Below are 21478 nucleotides of genomic sequence, written 5' to 3' on the forward strand. Positions count from 1 at the left end.
TGGGATATACTGAGTACGATGATGATGATGATGATGATGATACGCATATATCCATTTTTAAATCTCTTTAGCGAATTTGATATTGCCCTTTTTTGGGTTCATTCGTTTAATCGGTTTTAAGACCGAGAGACCAAAATTTTCTTATTAAGCTTTGTTTTATGTAATTTAAGGTGCTCAGAAGGCATAAAGATGAATGCTTACAAAGCTTACAAAGCATGTGTCCCAATAACATGGAGTCCAAATCTATACATAACTCTGGTTAGAGGAATCCCGGGAACCAGGAGACTTCACAGGCGCACTTTAGAAGCGCTACGTTTAGGAAAGTGCAATCGGACCGTCATGAGATGGAATACTCCTACTGTTAGAGGAATGCTTCAACAGGTTGTCCTCAAAATGTGCATTTTTATTTATTTAATTATTTATCTGGTTTTAGTAGATTAATGCTAAGTGTCTAACTTCAAATGTTAGGTTAAAAGGTTGGTTGTTATTGAGACTGAAGAAATGTTTAAGGCCCGTAAAGAAAAGGAAGCAAAACATCGTGCCATCCGCCCGCCTTTGGTTGTGAGCCATCTTCCCGCTCCTGGAAGTGTTCCGCTTAAACAAGCTGCGCAATATTATATTTTTTATGTAAGTAGAAAATTTACACATAATTTGTTGGAGTTGATTGATTCAAATTTGCATGGTTTATTTTCCTCTTTTGATTGGCATTTTTGATTTACCCTTTTGTTTTATTAATCAATGCAGGGTTTCTTTTGAGTATGCAAGGTTTATTTAGAGCTGATGTGGCTGGGGCAGTCCAAGTTTTTCTGAATTTTGTATTGATACGGTTTGCAGCTCATCCAATTTAATTGAGGTATGCATAAATTTTAATATGGAGAAAAACTGCTTTTGTTTTTTATTCAGTGGGGTTATTTGCGAACGTGAAAACTGAAAAAAACATGAGGTAGTTTGTCAATAACAGCACCTTGCCTAGTCTAAAAGAGGTTATCCCGTTCACATTTTTGTGGTTATAATATATTATTTTATTGAGCACTTAAAGCAATTAGCTGTCTCGGGCCAACCCAATATATAGGTCACAAGTTAGAAATGCCATACACTAATTTCTAGAATATAACAAGTTGATCCAACAAATATTTAGACATCTAAAAAAACTAATCATTAGAAACACTTATGAACTACAAGTCTACAATCTTTTTGAAAAGCGGTATCTCAGATGGTGCTTAGCTGCATGCATAAGTTGCGTGTGACGCCCTCTAATCCAATGCCACAAATAGAGCAGATTGGTATTCTACATATAGAAAAGGAATACTCTGTATGAACCTGAAGTACACTTGTACATCATATGCATTTATGCACAAAAGTACATATAAAGTTATAAACCTAAGAAAACATTCAAGTAAGAATGAACTAACAAGATTCTGTAAATGCTATTGAATTATAACAAATGGGAGCATTGCATTTGTTTATTGTAGGAACGCTGCAGGAAAATGAAAGTTACAAAAAAAAAAAATAGAATCATTTATATATTTTACATATACAAATAACATCAAATATTTAACACCACATATATAAAATTAAATATATCTCCTAGGTTTCTTCCTTCCCACCAATGGCTGCCTTATTCACCTCAACATCATCAACCATTTCAATACTCGTTCTTTTCCAGTTTTCGATGCCTTCATTCTCACTGTTATAATTCTGCACTTTATACCGATGCCTAGATGCCAAAACCAAAAAACCCAAAAAATTAACAACTCCTAGAATAGCAAGCACCCAATAGAAATTCTCCAATTTCCCCACATCTAAATCATTCGTTAACCAACTCCCATTTGTTGCCATGTCAGTCAACGAAACCAACACACTACTCTAAAATAACCCATGGCTAAACTACTCAAAAACAGGCCCGTACTCATTGACTTCATCCTTTCCAGTGCTTCTCTAATAAAAAATTCAAGCTGGCCCACATAAGCAAAAGCTTCACCCGCACCCACCAAGAAAAACTGTGGGGCCAACCAAAAGGCCGAAAATTTCTTTAATTCATTTATGTGTGTTTCTCGCCTTTTTTTCTCGACAATAGCAGAAGCAACCATTCCTATAACAGAAAGAACGAGCCCGATTCCAATTCTTTGTAAGCTTCTGAGCCCTTTTGGATCATGGGTTATCTTTCGGGCTAAACGGACAATGACCCGCTCGTTAAGAGATGTGAATAGGAGAATTGATATGAATAGGAAAATTGAAAAAGAGCCTCCGGGTATGCTAAAGGTTCCAACTTTTCGGTTCATGATTGCAGCTTGCTCCATAGTGAACGTGTTCATTTGAGAATAGACTGTCCAGAAGAGTATGCAGGTTGACCATATTGGGATTAGGCTAATGACCATTTTGACTTCTTCGACTTCTGTTACGGTTGAAACTATCCATGGGTTGTTTCTGTTTTCATCTGAATTTGCATAATCAAGTAGGATGGCTGCTTTGTCAAGCGGCCTGTATTATATAGAAGAAAATTTAGTTGGCTTCTATTAAGTAATAAATTATACCTTGAGCAATTGTCGGATAAAAGACGGTAAGGACTTCTATTGAATTTGCATATAAGTCCTTATATTTTATTTTTGCATGGTTAAATCGCTCAAAACTATGCGATAAAATGCGTGTGCTTATTATTAACATGAAAGCTCTTTTTTACATGATTAAATCTTTGGACTTTTCAAAATTTGATGAATAGATCTTTCTTTCGTGATCAAATGTTAAACTAACTGAAAGCACAATTTTAATTAGTTGTGGCAATTTACGGCATTAGCATGAAAAGAATCATGTTTTGGGTTTTCTAACACCTGCTTAATAAACAAGTTGCGTGTTTGGGTTGGACCTGTTTAACCCGTTTAGTTAAACAAGTCTGCCCACCAACCCTTTATGACCCGTTTAACTTACTTTTACAACCCATCAACCCAAGTATTACGTTTACAACTTGATTAGCACTAGTTGACCCGTTTGACATGTTTTGATAAATTGGTTAGACGGCCATATTTGGTTGACCAGTTCACTCGCCAACCTGATATGATTGACACCTCTGCTGTTCATGCATAAATAAAGTTTAGGGACTTTCGTGCGAATTTAGCAAAAAGTTAATGGTTTTTTTTTTTTTTTAATATAAAAAAAGGGCTGGTAAATATAGAGGACTTAACTTAAATGAAAACAGGATAAAAGTCCACGTGAATTGTTTTACATAAAAAATTAGATTATTATCGTCATAATGTGGGTTTTAAACCATAATTAACACATTAATTATTGATAAAAGTTCAATATAGAAAACACGAAACGCGCTTGTGGACCGACCTAGCCTGTTTCATCCTGTAGTTTTACCAGTTACCCAACCCGACCCACTGACACATCATTTTTCATCTTTATTGATTATAAGTCAGGTTAATACGTTCCTTGAGGAAGATATTCAATAATTCTTCTATACTTATGTTTTTAATCATTTTACCACAAAAACCTTTTGGAAAAAGCATTTCTACATACCTGAATTTAGTCGTATGTGAAACTTTCGAGTTACTATAACCATTCAAAAAGCCGGGGTTAGCAGGATATGGGTGATTCCTATTCTTTATAGCCAAAAACACGACTCTCCATATAACCGTTAACGGACTTCCTTGAGGTTTCTTGAACCGATACATACGGGTCCCACAAACCAATACAATAACCGCAATAATCATAGTCCCGGCTGAAATCCCATACCCCAATCCTCTGCCCACATCATCTTGTATATAAACTAAAACCGTACCAGCAAAAACAGACCCGACGCTAACACAAAAGTAAAACCAGTTGAAAAAGTAGACCATTGCTTTTTCTTCTTTAGGGTTGGAAGCATCAAATTGGTCTGACCCGAAACCTGAGACGTTTGACTTTATACCGCCACCACCCAATGCTATGGTGTAAAGTGCAACATAAAGTATCGCGAGTTGAATTCTGCTAGCTTCTATACATTGTTGCGTTTTTGTTTTATCACAATGTGGTGGTTTCATGCTCGGGATTGCGGTTGCTAATGTCAATAGTGTCACACCCTGTTTCATGATGAAAAACTTGGGTCACTTTAAAGTTTGTAATACCTTTAAATGTTAACGACACATTTTTAAATCGTAAATTGTGGAACAAACCATTTTGTTAATTATTAACTAATTGGTCATTATATATTTGGCTAAAATATTTGAGTTATATATTTATTAACTTCTTTTAGATTACATAAAATAAAAAATAAAAATATAGAAATATGGTTTGGTTTTTTTGATTTTTTTTCCATGCAAACCCAAAACGGAACCGTAAGTTTGTTTTTACAAAAACATAAAACCAAACCAAACCGTCGGTTTTTATTTCGGTTCGGTTTGGATGTATTCAGTTTTTCGGTTTTTGCACACCACTAATTGTTAGAAATAATGTATCAAATTCATCATATAGGTATATACCACAAAGGGACCAAGCATGTAATTAATTCTCATATATACTAAAAACATGATACTTGGTTACTAACCACAACACAAATAGATGCAAAGATAACAATGGTTAAATCACGACCAAGTTTAGCATCCGCCAAGAATCCCCCAAACAAAGCTAAAATATTAAGAGCTCCCATGAAGTTTGTCACCGTGTTTGCAGATTTTGACGATGAAAGATGCAATTCTTTGTCCAAATATGTCACTAGATTCATTGATATCCCCATCACACATATTCTTTCGGAGAGCTCAGTTCCTACAATGATACATACATCGGTTAATAGTTAAGACTTGTAAAGTTATACACAAACTCAAGTAAAAAAACAAACATTTATACCCTCCGGTTTTCGAGTGGTCAACAGGATTTCCTCTGAAATCAACCGCATCGTCTTTGTCAGTTTTCGAAATTGCCAAAACCTGTCATAGGGAAAGTTTAGAATGACAATCAAAGAATGAATGTTGGTATGATATGAAGCTGTTGAAGAGAAGAATTACCATTTTGGGTGTGTGGTATGTTAAGGTACAATAATATCTTTAATATAGTGAAAATTTGTAGGACAAAAGTTAAAGAGGGTAGGGGAAAAGTGATAAAAAGATGTTGCTAGAATCAATCTCCTAAATCTTAGATGGAGAATCCTGTTTGAAGTGAAAGGTGTTTAGGTTGTCAACACTTGTTGTTTGAAGATAGTTTTGTTAGGTTCAGGGTGTTACAGGATAATGGCTAGCGTAATACTGTAATAGAGGTTAACCAAAGGCGGCGTTCTATAACTTATATACGTACGTATAAGAAGATGTTTATAATAGAAAACCAAGGCTATTCCTAATGAAAGGTATGCATTAATAGACTTCCAGTCACCAAAATCATTTGTACATTCAGATTTTTGGTATTTGGCAAATTTTAAATTTGTTATCATGTGTCAAATCTAACATTTTGATTCGTTTAAGTCTTAATCTCTACATTTTGATTCGTTTAAAACTTTAGGTTCAGGTATTACAGGATAACCACAAATCGAAAATCATTGTTTGATGACTTATGCCTTTGTGGATATTGTTTTCTTTAGTTATTTTACATAGTGGTGTACGATATAGTTTACTTATCAAAGTGAGATACGAAGATGCTTATTATAGAAATACAAAACCAATTTCCCTAATTCCTTTTGTGTACATAAAGCAGAGGCTCCATTATGAACATAAGTGGTAAATCATGGACATAATTTTAAGTTTATTACAAAAGTAACAAATGTAACATTGACATAAATGGGTATTCATATTCTTCGATAATTGATACAATAAAATAGAAGTATTAAAAATCTAATATGTTTTGTAATTCACATTAGAATTTCAACAACACACAATAAATGCTTTGTGTCAGCCTTTGATTATTTTATTGGATAGTTTCTTGTCAGAAACGTATTTTAGGGTTTGTTTTTCTTTTTTTTTTTTAGTTTTTGTTTTGTATTGTCTTGTTTTGTGTTTTGATTATTTTTGTCATATTTTTTTTAATCTTTAATTCAACCTAATATAATATGTTTTAGATGTATCTATTTATTTTGAAGGTCTAAATGTTATACCATTATAATATTTTATTTTTATATTATTTTTTAGTATTTTAGTATTATCACTATTATCAACTAGTACTTTTCCCGTCCAGTGGACGGGAACATTAATGAAGGAATATGATAACGACATTAATTCAATAACATGAATGAGCATAAAATATGTCTGGATGAGATACTGAGGTTATAGGGAATAGTAAGTGTATGCATGATTGCATTTTGACATGTTCACCGGTATATTTTGGTTTTTTTCTTGATTTCACTATGTTGTCGGTGGTATGCGAATGGAATGGTTTGTATTCTTTTTTTTTTTTTTTGAAATTCAAGTCATTTTATATTATAATAAAAGGATGCGATTACAATAGAGAGGTAGGTAAACGACAACAATCTGCACCGCCACCCTCTTTTGAATGGCAACACCGATCCTACTGAAAACAAAGTTATCGTTCTTCGCCGTCGTTTTGCCTCACCCAATGTTAGACATTATCAAAAGATGTATGCGATGGTATTTTGACACCTACTTTTTTGATTGCTACAATCTGATTCCAAAGTTTACACAAGTTGTTTCGTTACTTGTCAAAAGCACTCTGCATGCAAATCTAGACAAAAGTTTACACGATTTCAGGGTTAACTCATATCAAAATTAATACTCTTTTTTAAACGAAGAAATCATTTTACTTATAACTTGCTGTTTTAACCTGAGCAAAAAATGATACTTCTTTTTATGACACGAACCCAATCTGCTTGCTTGTGTTCAAAATAGAATGACCGGTTACTCGGTTAGAGTCCTCATTCTCTAACCCGAACCAATTATTGGTATTAAAAATAACCAAAACTCATTTTGCTTATAACTCATTATGGCCGGAACCAAAATTGATACTTTTCTAAATTACTCAAACTCATTTTTGCTTATAGCACGTTTTAACTCGAAACAAATTTGATGCTTTTTTTAAATGTCCCAAGCCTATTTTGCTTACATACCTTTCTAACTGGGACATGTTTTAACCAATTATCCGACTGAACCGACCCGACCCGCCAGATTCCCAAGCTTAGTTTTTGACAACATATTTTCATAAATTCCCATGTCTAGTACATGTATCATAGCATACTTCAAGAAATTTCACACACGAAAACGTCTACATTTTTCCGATGTATACATATTGCAAATAAATATATAAAATCCTAAAACTAAGTAACACACTTGTTGGCCTGATCTTGTAGCTCAAGCACCAAAAATGCAACTGATTGTTTCTCTGCAGCTATTTGTTGCTGTTATATATTTAGCTACCTGTTGTGTTTAAAACTTAATATTATCGAATTGTCCAAATGCACCTTGACCAAATCATTGTAACTTCGTCTTTCAAAAAGTCAAACTTGCTTATAACTTATAAGATGGACACTTTCTATCAAAAATTATCACTAATCAATTTGTCAGTAAACCGAATTCTGAACTTTACCAAAATGCCCTTTGAGTTGACCCGTTAACAAAATCTTCAAATTTTACAGATTTCCAACCAACTAAATCATGCAATTTTGACTTTCAGAAAGTCAAAATGTAATTTGTTGAAAACCTCTAATACTAACCCTTAAAAATTACTTTAATATAAATTGAGAACAGAATCCTTAAATACCTTTTTATGATAAAAAGCTAACAACTTTTTAATCTCAGTTACAAAAGTTGGACAAAGTCGAAACCAAATACACTGACCAAAATGCAACCGGCTCGCCGCCAAGATTGATACTTTTTAAAAATTTTAAATGACCCTCATTTTGTTTTGAACTGTTTTAATCGTAACAAAAATTGATACTTTTTTAAATGACCCGAACTCATTTTGCAGATAACCTGTTTTGGTCTTAACCAAAACTAATTTTATAAATAATTAACTCGACTAATAATATTATAATAGTAAGATAACTTAAATGCAAACTACTTTTATAAATTGACTAACCAAAGGTTTTTATGAAGAAATTAAGAATCAATAATAAATTTCTCTATGAATTGAATAGGTGACCAAAAAGATGCGATTACAACTTAAAAGAAAGTCTTACTAGAATGATCAGCAAAATTGAAAGTTGATCTCCGACTAAACTTGTAAAGTGAGCAGAGGGTCAAAGAAACTTGATACTATCAACTACCACCACTATGTGTCTTCCCCCATTCGCAAGTTGTAGTCCTGTAATCAAAACTTTTAATTGCATCTATTCAGGAAAAAATTTAAAGACAGTTCAAATATCATAATGTCTTTCTTGAAAATATACAACTTTTATTTAGGATTTTTTTTAGCTTACAAAGTATTACTGAATCATGATACCATTACTCATAAGATTACCAGTTTTATCAAGTAGTATTCTTATAAAAAGTAAGGTTAAAAATGGTTTCTAACTCGGTATCAATTGTATCAAAACCTAAAACCCTAATCGTATCACTCTACAACAGACAAAATTGATTGAAATTAAAATGCAAAAATCAAGAGACGTTATCAGTCACTTTCCTTGTTAGGCTTCACCAAAGATCCTAAATAGAACAAATACTCAATTTAAAGATTATTGACTTTACCAAACAGATAAAGAGATCAAAAACCATTCGAATTCAATGAAAAATAAAAGCTGGATTCAAGTTATTACCGGTCAAAACTTTCGCTTTAACATCATCTCTCCTTATAGCCTTTGCAATTTATCCTTCAAAACAAAACCAAAAATTAAAATCCAAACTCCAGAGATCCAATTGGGGCAAAAGAATCTAAACACCCATAACAACTCAATCAAATAAACTATATGCAACAAAATCACATTTAAAAAAAACCCATCAACCTTATGGTACTGTTTGTGAGGTTCATCAAAAATTTCCTGTATTCAAACAAATAGCCATGTTAACAAACTTCATATGTGACAGTTGTATATTATCGTAATGGCAAAAGAACGATAGAAACTGAAATAAGTTAAACATGCTTACCTTCAAAGGCATGTACCTCCTCGTCATAGAGAGAGGTGTGACGATAATACTCTTTATCCATGACACGAATCAATTAGCAACACAATAAACAATGCACCTGAGAACTACATTTATAAAACATCCAATTTATAGAGTCTCCACTGCAATAGCAACTGCAACTCCACTTCCCTAGCTTGTAGGAACTGCAAGATAGACATGTTCAGTTAAAAGTAACTGCTGAAAAATTATAAAATCCATGTATATATTGTATTATTTATAAAAAAAATCATTTTAAGATATTAAATAAAACATTTCAATTAACCTGATTTATAGAAGAACATGGTAGAGGACCACAACTAATTATGAAATAAAAAAGAAATTATGTAATTGTGGGATAAAAAAGCTTATTTGACACGTTGGTTTGATATAAAGACCACTTGACGGTGTTTCTTTAAACATAATCATACCATTTGGGCTTCGAAAGTTCAATAAAATTGGTAGGTTCAACAATATATAGAAATCATAGATTTAAAAATTATATTTTTTAAAGATTTCTATTAAATTTTCAAACATTTTTGAAGAATTAATATGCATACGTTATAAATCATCTATAACATTCCACCCAATTGAAAATCCAATTTCAGTACTAAATTATATAAAATTATAAATATAAAAATCCAACAAATACCTACAGCTTCAAAAAAATCAACAGCTTAGAAACAACTAAGCTTTGATATTGAACTACACATGAGACTTATGTTTCATAAAAGAAATAAATTAATGATAAGAGAATTTAGAAATAACCAAAACATAAGCTCAAATATGCCTTCGCAGTGTATAAAAGATGCTGATGTTTTATAGGGTCTCCATAAATATGTCTTCAAAGTTCAAATGGTATTACAACTAAATATGCATCAAATACCCACAAAAAAATAGTAAAAATTGAGCATTCAATCTTGCAAAGCTACACAGATATAAGGAAAATACTTTAGCTTCCCCTTATTAACCCTCGGATTTAAATTACCAACATACACACGCGCCATCTTCAACAATTACATGTCAATAACATCAAAGACTATTAGGTATCTACATAATTAATAATTTGATATCTTCACAAAAACTAAGAATAAAAAAGCCATATTATGTCACCAAAAATGCAAAAGACACAATAAATTCATTTCATTTTCATCCTAAACTTCAACATTAAGCAGTTAACATCTTATGGATCTACAAATATAATCAGCAAAGACCACAACAATTATTAAATAATCAAATCCAAAACCAGAAGAAAAAGTAAGGTCACATAAAGCTCAATGGTTATGAAAAGAAACTTGTACAAATAATAGGCTACCAAGTACGAACTAATTAGGTTTAATGAATTGAAACCTAATTCACGCATGATACTGAAATCAGACAACGGTTTTATCGTAACTCTTACAAGGAAACTGAAGCTCTCGGGTATCGATGCTGAAGTTTTATATCCAATCAGCCCTAATTTCCTCAACACAGATGCAAACCAAATTCACACAAATCAATCACGCAATTCAAACATAAACCAGTTAAATCAACAACTTACCGGTTGTTTTTAACCGTGAGAAGCGAGATCTCATCCACCTTAGGCCGAAACACCGCGAGCTTAAACACGCGTCTACGAGATGATTACTTCCTCTTCAAGCCCGCCATCACATTAATTGAGTGGATAATCATTTAATAGTCGCATTGAAGGAAATAGTTATGAATTGAGGAGGAAGATGAAGTATAGAGGCGCTATGCATTGAATGGGAATTGAAGAAGAACATGCCGAACGAGAATCTGAAACTATTATGCATCGGTTTTGTAGGGGAAGAAAGAACACGTGAGTGAGTAAAAACAAGTAACCTTATCGGAGGGCCGAGAATCAATCTTGGTTCTTATCGAATGGTCAGAAATCAATCTTGGATTTTTATCCAACGGCCATGTTTAAATTACACTCTATGGTAACTGTATATATAATGTTTTCTTGTATCTATTTAATTCTAGACTACTATTATTATAACATACTATTTTGCTGATTTTTTTTCTTTGCTATCTAGGGGTCTAGTGTTTACTTTTGTTATTCTTTTATACGGCTTCATGCATATACTTTTAAAGCTGGGAGTCTCTCTGGAAGTAACCTTTCTATTATTTGGTTAGAGGTACGGTTTGCCTACATCAAACTCTCCTCAAACCTTGTTAATCTTTTTGCTACTGGTGAGATTTTTACTAGGTATGATTGTTGTTGTACAATAAACGCTTTGATAACAGGGCTTTCTTTTAGTATTTATCAACCAAATTTAATCGTCATCTTATATTTTTATGTTGAAAGATGAAAAATTATTTTAAATTCAATATGTATATTTGACTTTTAGAATCAAGAGGTCCTAAACTAGGGATTTTTTTTCCGGACACAGGTTGGGGAGAAGGAAAAAAAATTCATTGCAAACAGTGTACGAAGCCACAACCTTTATATTTAATTAGCATTGGCAATTTTGATCATTATATAAGCGATAACATCGTTTTAAATTGAGTATCTAGTGAACATAAAATGGGATAATTATCGTTGCATAATGTAGCATACAAGCACTATTTTTGTTCCGTCAAATGGAAACGTGTTGCACAACTTTGAAAGTATTTGAATTTGGTAAATATTGTTCCCTTTCATATTCAGATGATCAAAAAGCTTATTCGAATTCGACTTTTAACATTTATAATATAAATAAACTTGTAAAGGCTATTCCTATCGTTTTCATGCTTAATGCAAATATAATTTTAGTTCTTAGTCAATTGGGAGTGTAGCACAAGCTTTGAATGATTCGGATGCAATCAAAGAGTAATTTGGTAAAATATTGTTCGCTTCCATTATTCGAATTCAACTTTTGGCATTTTATCATTAATAATGTAAAAGTGATTCATATCGTTTTCATGCTCAATGGAAAGCATCCTCTTTATAGTACTTTAGACTTTGGGCCATTATGCATATAAGATGGACTCAAATAAAACAAAAATATACGTGTGGGAATATTTGTTTCACAAATGTGACTTCAAATGTAGTTTAAATTTTAATAAAACAATTAGTTGTTGATTAGATATGTATGACTTTTTTTTTCTAAATAATATTCATCAATCAACAAAAATACTAATTTAAAATTTTGTATAGGAAAAATGTACTTTTAAAGCTGTTAAGGGAGCAGCAAACAACTCAAATCTATGAGAATTGTTTTTAATTTTAAGATATTAGTTTAATAATTTATACCTTTCTTATCATGGTGATGATTCGAATATATACAACTATCATTTTCAGCCTTTAAAGGATATTCTTGATCAACAAACACGATATGATATCTTATTTTCATTTTGTGTGTATTATATGACAACATAGTGTGCATTTAAGCATGTAAGTAAGTGTGTGCATGTTGAGTCGTGTTATTAACAGGTAAATTTAAATAGTATCAATTTGATTCGGGTTTAAACAAATTCTAACCAAATGAGCCAGGCTTGAAATGATGATTTTTGGGGATATGTGTGTGTGTCAAATATATGCTATATTTTTTTTATACGGTGGCTGGTGGCAATAACAACTGGTGCAGAGATGGTGAAGGGAGATGTGGCAACAAACAAGAAGGATATGTGATGCTTTTCGTTTTATAGACTTTTAAATTAGCAAGTTTTATGAAAATGACTTATTTATCGTATTATATAGCAAACAAATGAAAGTTACTTAAGTAAACTTTTTTTTTATGAACTCATCGTGCGTTATTATATAGTTTAATACGGTACGAAACAAAAACAGCTACAACAAATCACGACTATTTACAAAATTATTTATACTTCGATTACACTTGTTTTTAAACCCTTCAGATAAAAACGTGATCGATTTTGATAATTTAGTCTACCATTGAATATTTCCAAATTTATCTGTACTACATATTAATGTTGAGCTGATAAAGCCATAAAGGTTAGCAAAAATTGTTCAAAACAGTATCTCTACCAGTAATTGTCTGTTATGATTCTATTGTGGCTTACCAAATCTCCAACTTGATTGTTCATATCTTAAATATTAGTGCGGAGTAACACATGGCATCTCTTTTTTAACTTATCCACCTACAAAATAACTATCGTATGTTAGGGTACCACTTATTAAAATCGTGCGTTTCACACCTTAGGTTTGACCAAGGATAAACATAATTGCATTTAGTTAAGCTAATATACCACTTCATAACATATGACATTTTACTACAATAATCATATCTGAAAAATAGTGTACATCGAAACAGAAGGCAAGCGGACGACAACAACCTGCGCTGCTACCCCCTTTTGAATTGCAAAACTCAATCTTTTAAAAACTATGTTGGCTAATCTTAGAATCATAACATTACTATGCATGACCCGTTGAACTCGGTTAAGTAACTCCTGGCTCCAGACGCATGAAAACCAAAAATGTCAAAAACAAAAGAAATAAAGGTTAATCTGTTTATTAAAATTGTCAATGGAATCTTTTATGAGAGGATAACATTCAACATGCATTGTTTATTAAAACATGTCTTCTCCTTTGTAAAGATCAAAATGATACAAGATAATGAGTCAATGAGATGTTAAAGGAGTATTACTAAAGAAGAGAAGGTAAACAATATTTGTAAGTTGTAATATAAAAATAGTTTAATACATACAATTTTAGTATTGATGAAACATAAAATTGGGCTTCACCATTAAACTCAAGCCACAAAAACACAATTAAAAATACTATACATGGTTCATTGTATAAACTATTAATAAGATGCATGTAAATCCGTATTCTGTAAATCATTTAATCTCGCAAAAATTCCAACAAGTGGTGCTGTGTTATAGGTGCATGCTTCTGTTTGCATGTAATTTCCTCTTTGATCAAAAAACTCGTCATTATAGTTGGGTCCACCGACTAACGCCCCAACCACAATATTAGGGTTCGGGTCCTTAGACCCATACCAATTGTCATAACCTTCAGTGCACCCAATGAAGCCTTTGTTCTCTCTATAAGAGACAATTGATGCACCCCTATGGTGAACCCTTGTAGGAAACGTTGGGCCAAAGCCCACTAGATAACTCATGTTCATTGGGTTAGAGCCCAAAATATAATCCACTTGAAATTTTGAAAACTGAAAAAGCTCTTGAGGAGTAACATCTCCTCCATGACATTTTAGCTTTTTATTATTGGATTTATGGAGTATATCTGAGTATACCATTGTCAAAAATGACCCCGAGGAAACGTATTGCATGTTGTTCCATTGTCTAATGTATATGAGGCCATCTGGGGTAAAACCGGCATTGTTTTTGGTGCCGTTGTTTTTGTTTAGACATGAACAAATGTAGTACTCTGCTTTTGATTGGTATTGTTCTATAATTCCTTTGTGCTTTGTGTGTTTTTCGTCGGTAAGCAACTACACATAAAGGACATGATTCATTTGTTGGAATACGATTTTGAACTTTAAAACAGTAACTGTTAATACAAATTCAAACTAAAGTACAAACTTTATAAACAAAATTTATTTGTAAAAAACATGTCTCCATTGCAACATGAAAATCACACACCAATCATGGAGGAAAACAAAACAAAGTGATCACTCTCATGAAGGCTGCATACAAAATCATATGGGGTTGTCCACTGAAGGGTCCACTCTCACTCCAATCATACTTATTATATAATTTTAATTAGTTATTTCAAACCCAATTGATTTTTTAGTTTAATGCCAATAAAGAAACATGTTTGAAAATCGACATTACCGGTTAAATCAGATTGTTGATATTGTCGGTTCACTTATGAGCTAATGGATATGCCAAATAAACTCGCTATTTAAAAGTTAACCATACAAAACTGGATTAAAACCGATTGAAAAAAAAAAACCGAAAAACCACCAATGTGTGCCTCCTTCCTTAACTAAAAGGTAATCTTTTATAAGGCTACCCACGAACATTTATTATCAGTTCAACTACAGGTTTATAAGTGTTTTACCTTTTTTTTTAAAACATATTTGCTGCTTTAATTCATATTGAGTATTTTTAATTTTTAAATTCAATCATACCATGTTACATAAAATAAAACATTTACGAAAACACTTATATTTTTGAAAGTATACAGTCTTAAACAAAACACGTCTCAAAATATTTTATATTAGTGGTTATATAAGAGCATTCCGAGCCCGTCCTTCATCCCCATTTTTAAAATTAGACTAAAAGACAGTATATTTTTCTCTTCTATTTAATTGAATAATACATTTTATACATTTATTATTACAGTTTTCTCTCTTCTCTACTCACAACCGATTCAACAAATATTAAAAAATAAATAGGAGCAAACAAAGTTTTCACATATTTATAAAAAGTCATTACATTTTCTCTCTCAATTCTATAATTTACACTTACAACCACTCATAACCTCACATATGATTTATAAATTTCTCTCACATAATTATCGGGATGGTTGGGAATACTCTAAATAAAGTTATTTGTAAACACTATGACTACTACATATAATTACATTGTACTTTTTAGGTAAGAAAACATTTTTTAATGATGAGAAATGTGTGTGGAAATTTAAAAGAATGCATGGTAGATAGGGACATAAAGAGGTGAAACCCAAACACCACATTTCTTTTGACATATGGCAAGGACAAAAGCATCAACTCCATGTGCCAATGACCATCAAAATAATTAGCCCACATATATACTGTTGCCCTCCTCGACTCCTTGTAAAGTAGTTGCATTCCATCATTTAATTACTGAGTTTGCAAATGTGTTGGATTGACTGGTTAGTATTAATGAAACTAACATAACTTACATGATTATTGGATATATCAACGTTAACTTGCCATGCTTAACCAAACATTACCTGTATAAGCAGTTTATCTAAGAATCATACGGGTTGGTAGGTTGTAATCATGTTACAAATACTGTGATACTATAGGGTTGGACTTATGAATTTAATATTTTTTATTTGTATTTTAAACTAGTTGGCGGGTTGAACTTTATGTCTATATCTAACATGAACATAACCCCTTTTACAAACCAATATAATAAAACCTGATTATTTTTGTATTAAGTTTTGAACCTTTTAGTTAATATATATCATTTGAAAACGATTCATCATTATAATCCATCGACTTTAATGTGATGATCTCTAGAGTAATCTCTATTAAAAGTTAATCAATCAACTATAATAATCATAATGCTTTAATCATATCTCATCAAAATTCAATCCTACAATGAGTATGCACTTAAGGGGGTGTTTGGGATTCTTTATTTTACCTCCTTATAACTTTTCATTAAGTTAATAAGTTACAAAAGTGTAACTTATGAAACTTTTTCTCTCACAATATAAGCAATCCCAAACACCTTATTACTTTTCAAAAAGTTAATAAGTTATAAGTTGGTAAAAATAAGCAATCCCAAACACCCCCTAAGTTACCACTAATTAAAAAACTACTAAAGTATGTATCTATATATATAGCTGTGGAACCAAAACTTTTGATCAAACAGGACACAACTCCACTAGTAAAAACTATTTATTCATTCATTTCATTTCTAAGTATTCAGTTAGCGAAAATTACCAGACAATAACGACTTTAAATACCATTAATAGTATCGGTATTCATTGCATGTTTATGTTGCCTTATTTCTTCTCCTTGGGTTAAAGATTTTTCCATTCAAAACCGAAAATTGAATTCGAATTCGGCTCAGTTTCGATTTCAATCAAAATGGGACTGGATTTGGGTTAAAATGCAATTCGGATCCTCTGTTTTAACCGAATTAATTGAAGGATATAACCTTAATTTCACATCTGAATGATGGTTAATATGAACAATAGAGAAGTAAAGGGGTGAATCGAAGTTGAAGATAAAAGAAGATAAATATTAAAAAAATAAGTTAATTGTTATAAGATCATTGTTAGAGTTGGAGATAAAATATAGAGTTTATTTTATAATGTGTTCGAGTATAATTAAGAATTAGAGTTGAAGTGGAAAATAAGTTAAGGTTAGCATAAAAAGAGGTGTAACTTGTAAGGTTATTGTATTTTGTGTGGTTTTCATTTAATAAATAGTTAAAATATGGTGTGTTTTGTTTTGTGTTTGAATTCGGGTCCTGATTTCCAACCTTATATATATTAATAATAACCGACAACCTAAACAAATTAAGTATGGCCACACTCATTAAAAACATGCTGGTTTTGGGGAGACTAAGTGTACGACAACTCTAAATCAAAATCAAAAATAGAAAAAATGGTATCAATGTGCGATCGAAAATAGGAGAAGCGCGTACCTGAGATACAAGGACTTGAATGCCGGCGTATTTAACATCCCAGCTGAATTCGGTGATGGACCACCCAACGCCACCCAATAAATGGGCGTTATCAATCACGTAATTCAAGTAACGCTGGTTGTCGGTGGCTTTGTACAACCATATCGCTGCCCACAGCAGCTCGTCGTTGTACCCACTTACTGACGTGTAATAATTCTTTACCACCCCGATGCTTCCGTCATATTTTCCTCTGTATTTATCCCCAAATTCGAATAACTACAAAAATATAAAGATATCGTAATAAAGAGCATGCTACATAAAAAAAATTATTTTAATTTGGGTTTAAACCATAAAAAGAAAAAGGGACTATATATACAATAACTAAATCAAAATTAAAATATTAATGATAAATTTCTACTGCTTGCACACTCGTTACATATATGGAGGTGATGTAGATGTTTTTCGTTAACGTATGCCATGTCGACCTTTTTTGCTAATGTGAAACACGCTATTTGTTTTTTTAATAGTTTTGTTTACAAACAAACTGCATCTAGCATAAACTATATATAGCATAAATTAAATAGTTTTTCATGCATTTACAATTAAAAAAGAAAATAAACGCAGCTTGTTACACCTTTGACTTTTGTTTTAATGTGAACACTACTTAATTAAGAGTAAAGGATGAGTTAAATAAAAATAAATAAAATAATTAAATAGTTTATTCATGTCGCTAATTTTACTAATTTAGAATGTCATCATTTTAACTTCACATGTATTCACAGGAAAATATAAAAGCTCTATTATATTAGAATTTAGCCAACCAACATTTTTCTTGTCTGCATTGATTAAATGGCACTTCTCTCCCCACAACTTTGCCATGCGTAAAATTTCACTTAGTATATATAGTTGTTCGCGTATTTTCTAAAAATGATAACGTGTTAGTTTACTTTTAATCTTAAGTTTTTACAATTGCAGTTAACGAGTAAAAAAACTTACGATATATATTACTAAGGTTTTTTATACATAAAAAGCATTTATGTGGTTAACCTTTATTCGATAATATACCTCTTGAGCGTGATGCAGTAACATATGCGAGTAATGCGGGTTCGTTTTCCTAAACACAATAGACGCCGCGGCCATAGCCGCGGCCGTTTCTCCGGCAAGATCCGACCCGGGATTATTCTCATCAATCTTATAAGCCTGTCTAGACGTCGTCATATCCTCGGGCCGTTGCCAGCAATAGTGATCCGTGTATCCATCACCCACCTGCCACATTACCAACATCATTTAATTACAGCATCAACCACTTGTACCGTACAAACATTCACAGCAGATTTAACAGAATTACAGTTGCATTTACCTCCGCCCATAACACATTGGGACTCGTGTGAGCTTTAATGAAGTAATCCGTTCCCCATTTAATCGCCTCCATCGCGTGCTGCAACTCACCGGCGCCGGCGATGTACTCGCCGTAGTCGATAATACTCCACGACAGCATTGTGACGGTGAACGCCATCGGCAAACCGAACTTCACGTGATCTCCGGCGTCGTAATAACCGCCAACCAAATCCACCTGCACAACGAAATTGAAATTAATTAACATAACAAAAAAAAGGTCAAAAACTAGCGGAATTCGTAATGCCAGTGGCGTACGCCTTGCTCGACGCCGTCGGTGAGGCCGGAATGGTCGCGCCAGGTGACGCGCTGGTTGTACGGAAGTCGGCCGGAGCGTTGAGCTTCGAAGTAGATTAACGATTTAGTGAGAGCGTCGGCGTAGTTATGTGAAGCGGTGGATCTGGTGGAGGTGAAAATGGAGAAGAGTGATAGAAGGAAGCAGTAATGGTGTGAGATTGATAATGGCTTCTTCTTCATCGTCTTCTTCTCCATTTTTAGGGCTTCTGTTTGAATTCAAAATGTATTAAAATAGAAATAGATAATATTATATTGATTAATTTCTTCCCTCCTAAAGAAATTTAGGAGTGAAGAAGGTGTGTGAGAGAATGAGAATCAGGGAGTCTGTCTAGTGGTCTTCATTTTATAAAGTGGCTAAAGATGAAATTCCATTACATATGTCAAAATGTTTTTAAATTTTTAATTAATGTTACCGCTCTTTTTAAAGTTTACTATAAATTCTTCTTCTTATTATTTTTGAACGGCTAAGGAGTAAAGCTTGGTACCCGAGGTAACAAAATGGTAAAACTCGTGATCGCAGACAACGCTGGTTAGCCCAACTTCACAATCTCTTGTTTCGTGGAAAACTCGTCCCCAAAGGCCCATTATGATATAACTTGGTTGGGTCCGACTCAAATTTTAAAAGGAACGGTGTCCGTCTCAAATCTTTACTTCCTTTCAAATGCTAGTTAAGCTAAAGCTCATTTGATTGGAGGTACTATAAATTATTTAATTAATACTTATGAGTAGGCTACACAAAATTTGGACTAAATTGCTAGAAAGCGGTAAACAAAACCGGCTGTTTTGTATTTTATGGTCCAAAACCAGTTTTTTGGTATATATAAACACGAGCCTAAAGTTGGATTTTGATTTACAATAAATATATAAATATGTTTTAAACAATTAACATGAATTAAAAATATTTAAGGTTTTGTTTGGTTTGTGAAATTCTAACGGGATAAGAAACAGAAAACTAATCAAACAAAAATTGTTTGTGCTTGTTTTATTTGAATAAAAATTGGAAAACGTTCATTCTATCAGATTTTATCAAGGAGTGGAAACATTCCCAATTAAATGTGACGAAATTCTAAAATTCTTAATCATACGTTAATGGATTACAAGATGGTCTTATTTCTTCTCTTCCACCACGCCTAAACGAATGATAGGTCATCACGACATGTTTATTATCGACTACTAAGTAGACATGGTTTTGTAAATAAAAGTATATATTTTAATTAAGATATGAATGCATAATTTTTTGTAGCTTTAATTTTGTGTGTTAAAGCGGCAATGTTACTTTTTAACCTTATTTAATGAATCACGTTAATAATTGTATTAAACGTATTGTGTCATTCATGTAATTAAATTAAATTGCTTATATTTAACAATGTTAAACATGTTGTGTCATGTCGCATGTCCTATTGAGCCAGTTACCATTGTTATTAATTAGACATGTAAATAGCTATATTCAAGATAATGACACACTAAGTTAACCGCATTATGTTTGTGTTCACTAGTCGTGTTAAGCATATCGTGCTCTTTTTAGCCCGTTTAACACAACAAAGTACGTTTTATCAACTCTGTATTTACACATTTCTTAATATTAGTTATAAAAAACTATTAACCACCTCTTTTTTTCTTTCATTTAAAACCTCAAAATTAAGTGATGAAATAATGATAAAAACAAAGTTGCAAATTTAAAAGGAGATTTAACAAGTACTCTAAGTTTGTATTGAATCAAGTTTTGAGAAATCGGGTAAGAACTTCTACTTATATCTTAAAATTTTTAAATTTTAAATAAATATTTATTATGGCTATGAATCAGAAGGGCGGACTTGGAATATTCTGTAGGCCAATGTGGTTTTAATTTCCCTTTTGACCCTCGATATATGATATATTGACGAGTTCCTCTTATACTTGACAAATAAATACCTGTAGCTTTTACAGAATGTCCAATTCCTATTTCGTCATATTCATTTCCCACTAATTAATTATTCCACGTTTTCGTCTCATCATGTTATGCGTTTGATGTCTTTTGATACAAATTTAAGAGTAAATTACATTTTTGTTTCCTAGATTAGGACATTATGTTAGTTGTGAAAACTTTTCCCATATTTCCCCGTGTTTTTTTTTCTTTTAATATGTAATACAACTGAAGAATCTCTTATATTACTTATAGCAAACTAGCGATATAACAGAAGTTAATCACTGAACCTAAAGAGCTTGGGCCGGGTATTGGACAAATCCTTATGATCGGGTATGAGATTAATTTATATCTTTCCAAATCCAATACCAATGATTAATCGATGGTTTTTAACTTTTAACCGAAGAATGTTTACTAATAAAGTATTTAAGTGCACCATCTTTGATGATATTATGAAATCATAAAATTAAACTGTCGTTTATAGATTCAGTTTTAGTTGATAACCGAACATTCTCACCCATTAAACTGTGCTTGTTCTATTTAACTTAATTTACCAAAAAATGTTACATGCTTATTTTATCAAATCAAATTTATATAAACGACAGCCTAATATTTTGGAGGGAAA

The 21478-nt window shown here is 32.2% G+C and overlaps 1 protein-coding gene and 1 pseudogene across 2 annotated transcripts; both read right to left on the minus strand.

Annotated features, from left to right (window-relative positions):
• Nucleotides 1–1587: 1587 nt before the first annotated feature.
• On the minus strand, nucleotides 1588–9020 carry LOC143602387 (protein NRT1/ PTR FAMILY 6.4-like; annotated as a pseudogene). Its single transcript, XR_013147833.1, has 6 exons — nucleotides 8994–9020; nucleotides 8852–8887; nucleotides 4816–4901; nucleotides 4523–4760; nucleotides 3517–4058; nucleotides 1588–2481 (listed from the first exon to the last, which is right to left on the minus strand). The product of XR_013147833.1 is annotated as a protein NRT1/ PTR FAMILY 6.4-like (transcript).
• A 4625-nt stretch (nucleotides 9021–13645) lies between these two features.
• On the minus strand, nucleotides 13646–19201 carry LOC143600996 (endoglucanase 11-like). The gene is made up of 5 exons (XM_077078524.1): nucleotides 18912–19201; nucleotides 18619–18831; nucleotides 18324–18524; nucleotides 17280–17534; nucleotides 13646–14404 (listed from the first exon to the last, which is right to left on the minus strand). Exons 1-5 carry the CDS (start codon nucleotides 19143–19145, stop codon nucleotides 13757–13759), a joined length of 1551 nt encoding a protein of 516 aa, XP_076934639.1. The 5' UTR covers nucleotides 19146–19201; the 3' UTR covers nucleotides 13646–13756.
• Nucleotides 19202–21478: the final 2277 nt, after the last annotated feature.

The sequence above is a fragment of the Bidens hawaiensis genome, unplaced genomic scaffold (assembly GCF_021521415.1).
Source record: "Bidens hawaiensis isolate Kalapana, Puna unplaced genomic scaffold, B.hawaiensis_p1.1 tig00001960_1, whole genome shotgun sequence".
Taxonomy (NCBI): Eukaryota; Viridiplantae; Streptophyta; class Magnoliopsida; order Asterales; family Asteraceae; genus Bidens; species Bidens hawaiensis.

What these genes read in the sequence shown, in the direction of transcription:
- LOC143600996 (XM_077078524.1), bottom strand. Translation starts at nt 19,145, where the DNA reads ATGGAGAAGAAGACGATGAAGAAGAAGCCATTATCAATCTCACACCAT. An exon ending in CCGACGGCGTCGAGCAAGGC is followed by an intron (nt 18,832 to 18,911) that starts GTACGCCACTGG and finishes TTCGTTGTGCAG; the next exon opens with GTGGATTTGGTTGGCGGTTA. An exon ending in TTCAAGTCCTTGTATCTCAG is followed by an intron (nt 14,405 to 17,279) that starts GTACGCGCTTCT and finishes CTTTATGTGTAG; the next exon opens with TTGCTTACCGACGAAAAACA.